This window comes from Rhinopithecus roxellana, chromosome 1 (genome assembly GCF_007565055.1).
Source record: "Rhinopithecus roxellana isolate Shanxi Qingling chromosome 1, ASM756505v1, whole genome shotgun sequence".
Lineage (NCBI taxonomy): Eukaryota > Metazoa > Chordata > Mammalia > Primates > Cercopithecidae > Rhinopithecus > Rhinopithecus roxellana.
This window is the reverse complement of record NC_044549.1, coordinates 90,687,511-90,700,484: the sequence shown is the minus strand read 5'-3', so window position 1 is coordinate 90,700,484 and position 12,974 is coordinate 90,687,511. Positions and strand designations below refer to the sequence as shown.

Genomic DNA, 12,974 nt, shown 5'->3' with positions numbered 1-12,974 from the left:
TACTTTATATTTAATAATTCATTAATTTCCCACAAAACTTTTTGAGGTGGGTACCATTAGTCTTCTCATCATCCCGGGCGGAACTGGGATTCTAACTCGGGCAGTCTGGCTCCAGCACCTGTGCTCTTCACCACCTATACTTACTCTTGATGATAATAATGACTTATAATAATGGTTAACATTTACGAGGTACCGGGCGCTGTGCTAAGCTTTTTATTTGTCGCCGCTTCGGTTAATACGGATAACCATTATCAGCCATCTTGCAGATGGAAAAACTAAGGCAAGTCAGGACGTCCGGCTTCCAGGCACCCGCCTTTAAAACGTGCAATACCATCTGGCTTCCAGAAAAGCCCAAGAGACGTGAGATGAGGCCGACTGCCTGAACTAGTTCATCGGGAAGGGGGTGAGGGTAAAAGCCTTTCTCGTTTCCTCATTTTAACGACGCAGAAAGGTACCTGTGGGGATTATCCCATCTCAGGGCAGATGAGGAAGCCGAGGTTCGGGGCGCGGAGTCCCAGAGGAGAACTCCGACCGCGGCTCGGACTTAGAGATTAGGCCGCAGGGGAGCGGGGCCTCAAGAGACCACGACCACTGCTCCACTAACTCACCGAGAAGCCGTCACCGCCCGTCGTTTTCGACTTTCCCGCCATGCCCGACGCCACCGAGGCGCGCCGTGACGTGACGTCAACTTCCGCGCCGGAAGTGGAATGCCAGGCCGCCCCCCTGAAGGCAGTAGGCTGGGCTCACAGCTGCAGCCCAGTTCTGGGCTAGCCGGGAATAGGGGCTTGAGAAGGCCCGTAGGCGAAGTCAAAGAGAAGCAACTGCGCCCCGGTGAAGAGAAGCTCGCCCATCACCGGCTGGCAGGCAGCTTTCAGTGAAGATTGCAGGGCCAGAACTGTTGTTCGACTCCAACATCTGCCTTTGGGTGGTCCTACCCATCGTTATCAGTTTCTTCGTAGGCATGATCCGCCACTACGTGTCCATCCTACTGCAGAGCGACAAGAAGCTCACCCAGGAACAAGTATATGACAGGTCAGCGCCCTCCCTTCACCTGGCTACCTCACACCGCCGTGACCCTGGGCAAGAAAGTGCAGGAGTTGTGTCAATTTGTCTAGGTTCATGTCTCGCCCCCCACTGACAGGGTGACCTTACCCGTTACCTCTGTGTTTCACTTTTGTCTTCTGTGAAATGGAGATCCAATGCTCTCTTTTGTAACCCCAAAATGAAATTCACAGTTAGTGTAGTCTATATACAAGAACTTTTTTTTTTGTTGGAGACTGGAGCGTCACTCTGTTGCCCAGCCTGGAGTCCAGTGGTGTCATCTTGGCTAACTGCAATCTCCACCTCCCTACCTCAAGCAATTCTTCTGCCTCAGCCTCTTCAGTAGCTGGGATTACAGGCATGTGCCACCACGCCTGGCTAATTTTTGTATTTTAGTAGAGATGGGGTGTGAGCCATCGCGCCCAGCCAAGAATATTTTCTTAAGAAGGAATGTAACAGCTGGGCACAGTGGTACACACCTGTAATCCCAGTATTTTGGAAGGCCGAGGCAGTCAGATCTCTTGAAGTCAGGAGTTTGAGACCAGCCTGGCCAACATGGTGAAACCTCATCTCTACTAAAAATACAATAATTAGCCAGGCATAGTGGCACACACCTGTAGTCCCAGCTACTCAGGAGGTTGAGGCAGGACAATTGCTTAAACCCAGGGAGCAGAGGTTGCAGTGAGCGGAGATCGCTCCACTGCGGTCCAGCCTGGGCAACAGAGCAAGACTCCTCAAAACAAAACAATTTGGTGAGATATTCAAAAGTCATGGGACATGGGAAAATTCTTTGTATTATGTGACTGTCCCCAGGACTGAGGGATACTCATCTCTTGCATCATACAAATGACAGTTACATGATTTTTCCCCACAGTTCCATCATTTTAACAATCAAAAATTTCCACAGATTACCATAAGGCCCCCTAGAGGGCAGTACCACCCCCATGAAGAACCAACCGCTGCTCTAGAGAAAACTCAATGTCTCTGCTCATAATTGCTCTGTCCCATAAGTGAGGTAGTTGGATTATGCCAGCTCTGATATGGGGCGGTTGAGCCTCATCAAGTTATCATTTGACTTGGGTAAAATGCTGTACACACTGAACCAGCCTAAGTCCAATAAAAAGGTGTGTTTCAGTTGTAAAACTTATTTTTTTCTTTTTTGTTTTTAAAAGACAAGTCTTGCTGTTGCACCCAGGCTGGAGAGCACTGGCACAGTCAAGGCTTACTACAGCCTCAACATCTCAGGCTCAAGGATCCTCCCACCTCAGCCTCTCAAGTAGCTGGGACTATAAGTATGTGCTACCATGTTCAGCTAATCTTTAAATTTTTTGCAAAGATGGGGTGTCCTCTGTTTCCCAGGCTGGTCTCAAACTCCTGGTCTCAAGTGATCCTTCCATCTCAGCCTTCCAAAATGGTGGGATTAGAGGCATGAGCCACTATGCCCAGTGGGGTAAAACATTTTTCTAAATATACTATAAATGTCCATTAGCAGCCTGGCGTGGTGGCTCACACCTGTAATCCCAGCACTTTGAGAGGCCGAGGTGGGCAGATCACAAGGTCAGGAGATCAAGACCATCCTAGCTAACACAGTGAAGCCCCATCTCTACTAAAAATACTGAAAATTAGCTGGGCGTGGTGGCACACACCTGTAACCCCAGCTACTTAGGAGGCTGAGGCAGAAGAATTGCTTGAATCCAGGAGGTGGAGGTTGCTGTGAGCCAGTATCACGCCATTGCACTCCAGCCTGGGCAACAGAGCGAGACTCTCTTTCAAAAAAAAAAAAAATTCTGTTAGTCCCAGGCGTGGGGTCTCATGCCTGTAATCCCAGCACTTTGGGAGGCCAAGGCGGGTGGATCACCTGAGGTCAAGGGTTTGAGCCCAGACTGGCCAACATGGCGAAACCCCGTCTCTACTAAAAATACAAAAATTAGCTTGGCGTAGTGGCATGCACCTGTAATCCCAGCAACTTGGGAAGCTGAGGCAGGAGAACCACTTAAACCTGGGAGGCAGTGGTTGCAGTGAGCAGAGATCGCACCACTGCACTTCAGCCTGGGCAACAGAGTGAGTGAGACTGTCATTAAAAAAAAAAAGGCCGGGCGCGGTGGCTCAAGCCTGTAATCCCAGCACTTTGGGAGGCCGAGACGGGTGGATCACGAGGTCAGGAGATCGAGACCATCCTGGCTAACACAGTGAAACCCCGTCTCTACTAAAAATACAAAAACTAGCCGGGCGAGGTGGCGGGCGCCTGTAGTCCCAGCTACTCGGGAGGCTGAGGCAGGAGAATGGCGTGAACCCGGGAGGCGGAGCTTGCAGTGAGCTGAGATCCGGCCACTGCACTCCAGTCCGGGCGACAGAGCGAGACTCCGCCTCAAAAAAAAAAAAAAAAAAAAAAAAAAAAAAAGTCCATTAGCCTGAGTGATCACAAAGTGAATGTTTGGTTTCTTAAATGATTAGGCTTTTGCTGCTTCAAAACTTAACTAAAAATTTTCTGACAGGGTGCAGTGGCTCAGGCATGTAATCCCAGCTCTTTAGGAGGCTGAGACAGGCAGATCACCTGAGGTCAGGAGTTTAAGACCAGCCTGGCCAACATGACGAAACCCCATCTCTACTAAAAATACAAAAAAATTAGCCAGGTGTGGTGATGCGTGCCTCTAGTCCTAGCTACTCTGCAGGCTGAGGCCGGAGAATCTCTTGAACCTGGGAGGCAGAGGTTGCAGTGAGCGGAGAGCATGCCATTGCATATGACATAATCATAGCCCATTGCAGCCTCGAACTCTTGGGCACAACCCTCCTGTCTCAGCCTGCCAAGGAGCTGGGACTACAGGTGCATCAATGCCATTACACCTGCCTAGTTTGTATGTTTTTGTAGAGACAGTGTCTGGCTATGTTGCTCAGGCTGGTCTCAAACTCCTGGCCTCAAGGTATCCTCCCACTTTGGCCTCCCAAAATGCTGGGATTACAGGCATGTGCTATCATGCCTGGACATGATTCTTTTTTTTTTGGCTAAATAATATTCTACTATATAGATATACCAGATTTTAAAATCTATCAATGGATGAACACTTGGATTGTTTCTTTTTGACTATTATGACTATTTTGACTATTATGAATAATGCTGCTATGAGTTTTTATGACAGGTTTTTATATGAAAACCATACTTTTTCATATAAATGTTTCATATAAATGTTTATATGAAACCATATGTTTTCGTACAAAAACTTGTACACAAAAACTCATAGCAGCATGTTTTCAATTCTCCTGGGCATATACCTAGGAGTAGAATTGCTGAGTCATACCTTAACTCTATGTTTAAATTTTTTTTTTTTCTGGAAACAGGGCCTTGCTTTTTAACCCAGGTTGAAATGTGGTGGTATAATCACAGCTCACTGCAGCCTTGGCCTCCTGGGCTCAAGTGATCCTCCCACTTTAGCCTCCCAAGTAGCTGAGATTACAGGCTTGTGCCATGTAGCCAAGCTAAGTTTTTTTTTGTTTTTGGTGGAGACAGGGTACTGCTTTGTTGCCCAGGCTGGTCTCAAACTCCTGTGCTCAAGTAATCCTCCCCATCAGCCTCCCAAAATGCTGGGATTACAAGCATGAGCCACCACAATGGGCCTATGTTTAACTTTGAGGAGGTGCCAAACTGTTTTCCAAAGTGGCTGCGTCATTTTACATCCCCTCTAGCAGTGTATGAGAACTCCAGTCTCCTGACATCCTCACTGATGCTTTTATTGTCTGTATTTTAGCCAAAAATCCTTTTTATATCTTCTTTCATTTTCCTTTTTTTCTTTTAAATAGAGACAGGATCTCACCATGTTGCCAAGGCTGTTCTTGAACTCCTGGGTGCTCAGGCAATCCTCCTACCAAGGCCTCCTAAAGTGCTTGGATTACAAGCGTGAGCCATGACACTTAGCCTTATATCTACTTTTTAGTGGATGAAGTGATTTTGATTTGCAGTCTTCTAATGATTAATGATGCTGAGCCTTTTTTTTCTGAAACAGGGTCTCGCTTTCTCACCAAGGCTGAATTGCAGTGGTGCCACCACGGCTCACTGCAGCATCAACCTCCTAGGCTCAAGTGATCTTCCCAGCTCAGTCTCCCAAGTAGCTGAGACTACGGGCACGCACCACCATTCCTAGCTAATTTTTGTATTTTTTTGTAGAAATGGTGTTTCACCATGTTACCCAGGCTGGTCTTGAACTCCTGGGCTCAAGCAATGCACCTGCCTCCATCTCCCAAAGTGCTAAGATTAGAAGCATGACCCAATGCGCCTGGCCAAGCATCTTTTCATGTGTTTATTGGCCACTGTGTATCTTCTTCAGAGAAATATCTACTCAAATTCTTTGCCTATTTTTTAATTGGGTTGTCTTTTTTTTGTTCAGCTGTAAACGTTCTTCATATATTCTTCATATTAGACCCTTGTCAGCTATATGATTTGCTTTTTGACTGAAAACATAATTCCGCTTCCATAGATTCCTATATTCGATGATTTCTTTTTTTTTTTTTTTTTTTTTTTTTTTTTTGAGACGGAGTCTTGCTCTGCCGCCCAGGCTGGAGTGCAGTGGCCGGCTCTCAGCTCACTGCAAGCTCCACCTCCCGGGTTCACGCCATTCTCCTGTCTCAGCCTCCCGAGTAGCTGGGACTACAGGAGCCCGCCTCGTCGCCCGGCTAGTTTTTTGTTTTTTTTAGTAGAGACGGGGTTTCACCGTATTAGCCAGGATGGTCTCGATCTCCTGACCTCATGATCCGCCCGTCTCGGCCTCCCAAAGTGCTGGGATTACAGGCTTGAGCCACCGCGCCCGGCCAAATTGGAAGTTTTCCTAAGTAGTCTTCTAGTCAGTTTTTTAAAAACGAACATGTGTTGGCCAGGCACGGTGGCTCACGCCTATAATCCCAGCACTTTGGGAGGCCAAAGTGGGTGGACCACTTAAGGTCAGGAGTTTGAGACCAGCCTGGCCAACATGGCAAAACCAATCTCTACAAAAATACAAAAATTAGCTGGACATGGCAGTACATGCCTGTAATCCCAACTACTCAGGAGACTGAAGCAGGCGAATCATTTGAACCCAGGAGGCGGAGGTTGCAATGAGCCGAGATTGTGCCACTGCACTCCAGCCTGGGCGAAGGAACAAGAGTGTCTCAAAAAAAAAAAAAAAGCGGGGGCCCAGGCACAGTGGCTCACGCCTATAATCCCAGCACTTTGGGAGGCCGAGGCGGGCGGATCACAAGGTTAGGAGATCAAGACCATCCTGGCTAACATGGTGAAACCCCATCTCTACTAAAAATATAAAAAATTAGCCAGGCGTAGTGGCAGGTGCATGTAGTCCCAGCTACTCCTGGCATGAACCCAGGAGGCGGAGCTTGCAGTGAGCCGAGATCACGCCACTGCACTCCAGCCTGGGCAACAGAGCAAGACTCTGTCTCAAAAAAAAAATAAGTGTGTGTCAAATAGTTAATTGAATTCATTAATTAATGAGAGAACTAGCAAGAAGTTACAATCAGTTCAAAGGAGAATTCAAAATCCCACACATATATAGGTCCAGTAAGAATGATGAGCTAGGCTGGGTGCGTGGCTCTCACCAGGAATCCCAGCACTTTGGGAGGTCAAGGCAGGAGGATCTCTTGCACCCAGGAGTTTGAGACCAGCCTCGGCAACATAGAGAGAGAGAGAGACACATGCATGCGCATGTGCGCGCACACACACACACACACATACACACGGCAGGAGGATCTCTTGAGCCCAGGAGTTTGAGACCAGCCTGGACAACATAGTGAGAGAGACACATGCACACACACACACACACCCCTGGGCAACATAGAGAGAGAGACACACACACACATACACACACCCCTGGGCAACATAGTGAGAGACACACACACACAGTTTGAGACCAGCCTGGCCAACATAGTGAGAGGCATGCACGCTGGGAGCAGTGGTAGTATGTGCCCATAATCCCAGCTAGTTGGGAGGATTGCTTGAGCCCAGGAGTTTGAGGCTGCAGTGAGATATGACCATACCAGTGTGTACTCCAGCCTGGGCAACAGCATGAGACCTTGTCTCTAAAAAGAAGAAAAAAAGAGATAAATGTATACATACAAAATTAGGTTTTTTCTCCCGTGGGGATGGGAGGGATGAAATAATCTTCCATCCATAGGACAGAATTAATTTGCACATCTTATGGACCAGAGTCATTTGTACTATATAACGAACTTTTCTTAAAACTTATTTTGAAAACCTAACCAAGTGTTTCAGGAAGCATGAGAATATGTGAGGTTAGAAGCTGAGTGCCGTCATGGTGATGTTTCCGAAATTCAGCCGCTCCAGTGGCGCCATGGGGCATCCTTACGCATTGGGTGGATGTAGCCACCGAGGCTGAAGTGATCGAATCAGTCCAAAGCCACAAAACTTGCGAGCAGCAGAGCGTGGCTTCTAGTCTGTCTTTCCAATAGTCTATTCTTCCCCAGTTCATGCAGTGTTTCCCAAGTGCCCACTGCGTGCCTGGCCCTATGCTGTAACTACAGATTCAGAGATGAACAAAATACCAGAACAAGTTCCATGAGGGCAGGAATTTCTGTGGCCTCCAGCACCTTGGTGAATGCTGACACATAGTAGTTATTTAAATGATTGTAGAATAAATGAAGACACAGGCGATCTCTGTTCACAAAGGGGTTTCTGAGAAATCCTGCCCAGGGTCCCAAGAGTTCTACCAGATCACATGTAGCTAGAACATATCAGACCTTCTTGCTTTCTTAGTTGATCTCCTGCAGACCCAATCTGCAGATGAGGAAACTGAGGCTGTGTGGGTCTGCTTGCCAGAGACAACAGTGGGTGGCAGACTTGAGCCTGGTTCTGTGGCTGAGAGTTCCGTTTTCCTCCTCAGCTGCTTCTTCCAGGATACTACCATCTCATGCCACCTCTTGACCTCAGACTACGACCAATAGTCTGCATATTTCAAAATTATGAACAAGAAGTTTCAGACCAGCTGGGGGCAGTGGCTCACACCTGTAATCCCAGCACTTTGGGAGGCCGAGGTGAATGAATCACCTGAGGTCAGGAGTTCGAGACCAGCCTGGGCAACATGGTGAAACCCCGTCTCTACTAAAAATATAAAAATTAGCCGGGCATGGTGACACACCCCTATAATCCCAGCTACTCGGGAGGCTGAGGCAGGAGAATCACTTGAACCTGGAAGGTGAAGGTTGCAGTGAGCCGAGATCGTACCATTGCACTCCAGCCTGGGTGACAGAATAAAACTCTGTCGCAAAAAAAAAAAAAAAAAAAGAATAAATTTCAGACCTTAAACTCAGTCCACTTAGGGGAGGTGGGACACTTAGACCTAAACACAGTAGATATGTTGGTATCAAAAAACAATAGCAAGTTGGAATCAGTTTAGTGACTTAGTGGTATCACTAGGTTTTTAATTGTGATAAATATATAGCATAAAATCTATCGTTTGCACCATTTTAAGTGTACAGTTCAGTGGCATTAAGTACGTTCACAATGTTGCGCAGCCATCACCACCATCCATTTCCAGACGTCTTGCATCATCCCAACCAGAAATTCTGTTCCCCTGAAGCTCTAAGTAAGTCTCCATTCCTCCTCCCTCCAGACACTGGTAGCCTCCATTCCATTGTCTTATCAGTTTGCCAATTCTAGTACCACACGGAACTGGAATCAGTCAATACTTATCCTTCATTTCTGGCTTCCTTCACTTCGGATTTTCAAGAGTCATTCATGTTGTAGCATGGATCAGAATTTCATTCCTTTTTTTTTTTTTTTGAGATGGAGTCTCACTCTGTCGTCCAGGCTGGAGTGTGGTGGCACGATTTTGGCTCACTGCAACCTCCATCTCCCAGGTTCAAGCAGTTCTCTGCCTCAGCATCCCGAGTAGCTGAGATTACGGGCCCCCACCACCATGCCCAGCTAATTTTTTTGTATTTTTTGAGTAGAGACGTGGTTTCACCATCTTGGCCAGGTTGGTCTTGAACTCGTGACCTCGTGATCCGCCCAACTTGGCCTCCCAAAGTGCTGGTATTACAGGCATGAAGAATTTCATTCCTTTTTAAGGTTGGTCAGCTAGGTTGTCAGCCTCAGTTCCTTAATTTGAGAAGTGGGTATACTTCTAAGGTGTAGCCTTGAAGATGTAAAGTATTTTCCTGTGTATATGTGAATAGTTCTAAGTGTCTTTCTGCCCCCCACACCCCAGTCAGACAATAAGTTCACTTATTGAATGAACATTAATAAAAGACTAAAGTTTGAACAACAGCCAGGGAATACTTCTTTGCCTTTTGTTTTCCACTCCCCTATCCCACTTAGGACTAGACACCTCGAGTGACCCTCACATATCTCTTTCAAACAGATTTGATAAGTATTTGATTAAAATTGTCTAGCATTCTTTTTTTTTTTTTTTTAGAGACAGCGTCTCACTCTGTCATCCAAGCTACAGTGCAGCGGTGCAATCATGGCTTATTGCTGCCTCGACCTCGTAGACTCAAGTGGTCCTCTTGAGTAGCACAAGTGTGTGCTACTATGCTTGGCTGGTTCTTTAATGTTTTTGTAGAGACAAGGTCTCGCTAGACCAGGCTGATCTCAAACTCCTGGCCTCAAGCCATCCTCCTCGGCCTCCCAAAGTGCTGGAATTATAAGCGTGAGCCGGTGCACCTAGCCAAAGTTGCCTAGCATTCAACCAGCTGCTCTTGAGCCTGCCCCCGCTTCCCCATTTCCCCTACTTTCTAAACATCCAACCCCATGTTAATTGCTTTATGCTATTTCAGCCTCATGACTCTGGGTGGCAGGTGCAATCCCATTTTACCCATAAGGGAGCTGAAGCTCAGAACTAGAGCAGTTTGCTAAAGTTCACCCAGCTAATAAGACTGGATTAGGGCTGGGTGCGGTGGCTCACACCTGTAATCCCAGCACTTTGGGAGGCTGAGGCGGGCGGATCATAAGGTTAGGATATCGAGACCATCCTGGCTAACACGGTGAAATCCTGTCTACTAAAAATACAAAAAATTAGCCGGGTGTGGTGGTGGGCGCCTGTAGTCCCAGCTACTCTGGAGGCTGAGGCAGGAGAATGGTGTGAACCCAAGAGGCGGAGCTTGCAGTGAGCCGAGATAGTGCCACTGCACTCCAGCCTGGGTGACAGAGCGAGAGTCCTTCTCAAAAAAAAAAAAAAAACAACACTGGATTAGGACTTTGGCCTACCTGATTCAGGTTCAGTTCTCAGTACATGCTCACGCCAGGCATGGATGTCTTCATGTCCAGCACTCTGAACATGAGCTAGACTGCAGGTGACTTGGAAAAGCCTCAAAGTCTAGAACAGAGTGTCTCAAGGGGCAGAGGCACATTATGGAGATCAATCTGGCTGGTCCAAAGTAGTAGTAGAAAAATAGAAGGCCTTATGAAATGAGCTGGAGTTTCCCATGAGAAAGTAGGGAGGTTCCGGGCATCTCAGTTAAGGTGGAATTGCAAGTCCTCGCCCTAATCCTGACCTCATCTGCAGCATCTGTTCCTGTTTGCACATCGCTCTAGAATTGATGAAGTGCTTTTAGTGCTACCACCTCAGTGGTATTCAAATGTTATTAATGAAGAAAACAAACATAATGAAACCAATCCCTTCCAGACCAGCATGGGAATAAGGGGGTGCAGGGAGGGGGTACACTCTTGTTTTGTTCTTATTTATTCATTTTTGAGATGGAGTCTCGCTCTGTTGCCCAGGCTGGAGTGCAGTTGTGCAATCTCAGCTCATTACAACCTCTGTCTCCCAGGTTCAAGCGATTCTCATGCCTCAGCCTCCCAAGTAGCTGAGATTACAGATGTGCACCACCACGCCTGGCTAATTTTTTGTATTTTTTAGTAGAGACAGGGTTTCACCATATTGGCCAGGCTGGTCTCAAACTGCAGACCTCAAGTGACCCACCCACTTCAGCCTCCTAAAGTGCTAGGATTACAGGAATGAGCCACTGAGCCCAGCTTTTTTTGTTTTGTTTTTTGTTTTTTATGTTTTTGAGACAGAGTCTTGCTCTGTCACCCAGGCTGTAGTGCAGTGGCACCATCTCGGCTCACTGCAACCTCCGCCTCCTGGGTTCAAGCAATTCTCCTGCCTCAGGCTCTCAAGTAGCTGGAATTACAGGCACCCACCACCACGCCTGGCTAATTTTTGTATTTTTAGTAGGGACGGGGTTTTACCATGTTAGCCATGCTGGTCTCAAACTCCTGACCTCAGGTGACCCACCCACCATGGCCTCCCAAAATGCTAGGATTACAGGCATGAGCCACTATGCCCAGCCTACTTTGTGGTTTTGATTTGCATGCCCTCTCATTCCACCCAGGGAAGCTCTCCGCTGGGCCCTCTTCAGCATGCAGGCCATGGGCCACATGATGCTTGGCACCTCCTGTTACCTGCAGCAGCTCCTCGATGCTACAGAGGAAGGGCTGCCCCCCAAGGGCAAGGCCTCATTCTTCATCCTGACCTGTCTGAAGATACTGCAGTGAAAGCCCAAGCCCTTGGAAGCTTTCCCCAGTGAAGGACTAGACTGGGGGCCCCACGCTTAACTGGTAGTGCCCACAAGCCTGGCAGCTGTAGAGCCGCTAACCTCCCTCCCCACACCTCCCTCACCACACAGGACCTGAGTGAAGAGGAGGGACTGGAAACCTGGGGTGGGTTGGCCAAAGGAGAATCTCAGGCTCCTAGTGTGGCCCAGCTCCTTCCTGCCCAAGGCAGCTTAGCCCACCCAGACTGGTCCTGAAGTGTATCCCTCCATTGGCATGAAGTCTGCCCCTCAGCAATCCGGCCTCGCAGGCTGCACTTTCATGGTGCTGTCTACCTTCTGGCTCCCATCCTGGAACATTCCTGAGTGAATTCTCAAGCACATCAGCATGTGATATTAGGGAGTTTGCAATAAATTGTTGATGCTGATATATCTTCTTTGCCTGTGTTCTTTAGGGGCAGGGTTCTATCTGGAAGGTTGGAGAGGGCTAAAGAAAGAGACAAATCTATTGTCAAACTATTCTCCATAACGTAGGATTACAAATAATAGCAGTTTTTCTACCAAAGGGGGGGGGAAAAAAGCTGGGTGCAGTGACAGGTGCCTGCAGTCCCAGCTACTCAGCAGACTGGGGTGGGAGCATCCCTTGAGACCAGGAGTTCAAGGCCAGCCTGGGGCACAACAGCAAGATCCCAGTCTCTTTTAAAAAACAAAATTGCAGTTGATTTTGAAACTAAAGTTGGCTGAATTTGAGACTTGAGCTGACCATGTAATTGATACCGTAAGTAAAAATTTCCTAATTAAATTCACCAATCAGAAGAGCTTCAATTGAGCAGGCGGGATTAAGTCACTCTTCTAATTTCTCAGTGTCCCATTTTATAATAACCGTTTGAGTGATTAGGTGAAAAAGTACTACGCAAGCTGTAGGGCATTTCTCCATCAATGCCCATCCTAACTTGCCAGACAGCTTATCTTTGATGTTCAGGACTTTCAACCTCGGGATTTCAAAGTGGGCTCATAGGTAGCCCCAAAGAGTAGGAGCTTCTCATCAGTGTGAGCTGGCATTTTCCAATATTGGACGACTCAAGACAAGCATGAAAGGCTGAACTTAGGTCTGGCATGGTGGCTCATGCTTGTAATCCCAGCACTTTGGGAGGCCAAGTCAGGTGGATTACCTGAGGTCAGCAGTTGGAGACCACTCTGACCAACATGGCCAAACCCTGTCTCTACTAAAATACAAAAAATTAGCCAGGCATGTTGGTGGGCACCTGTAATCCTAGCTAATTGGGAGGCTGAGGCAGGAGAATTGCTTGCACCTGGGAGGTACAGGTTGTAGTGAGCCGAGATCCTGCCACCGCACTCTACCCTGGACAACAGAGCAAGACTCAGTCTCAAAATAAATAAATAAATAAAACAAAACCTATCTTTTCATGACTCTTACTATAAAG

General features: G+C 47.5%; 2 protein-coding genes across 3 annotated transcripts in view; one reads left to right on the top strand and one right to left on the bottom strand.

The window, feature by feature from the left end:
- The window catches only part of LOC104667145 (FA complementation group D2), a 75,743-nt gene extending 75,021 nt beyond the window's left edge, over nucleotides 1-722 (bottom strand). For both annotated transcript variants that reach the window (XM_030927639.1, XM_030927635.1), the window contains exon 1: nucleotides 609-722. The gene's annotated coding sequence lies outside the window, so the exon portion shown is untranslated. The remainder of the gene's footprint in view (nucleotides 1-608) is intronic.
- Nucleotides 672-11,958, top strand: LOC104667148 (cell death activator CIDE-3-like). Its single transcript, XM_010369388.2, has 2 exons — nucleotides 672-1,032; nucleotides 11,371-11,958. Exons 1-2 carry the CDS (start codon nucleotides 962-964, stop codon nucleotides 11,531-11,533), a joined length of 234 nt encoding a protein of 77 aa, XP_010367690.1. The 5' UTR covers nucleotides 672-961; the 3' UTR covers nucleotides 11,534-11,958.
- Nucleotides 11,959-12,974: the final 1,016 nt, after the last annotated feature.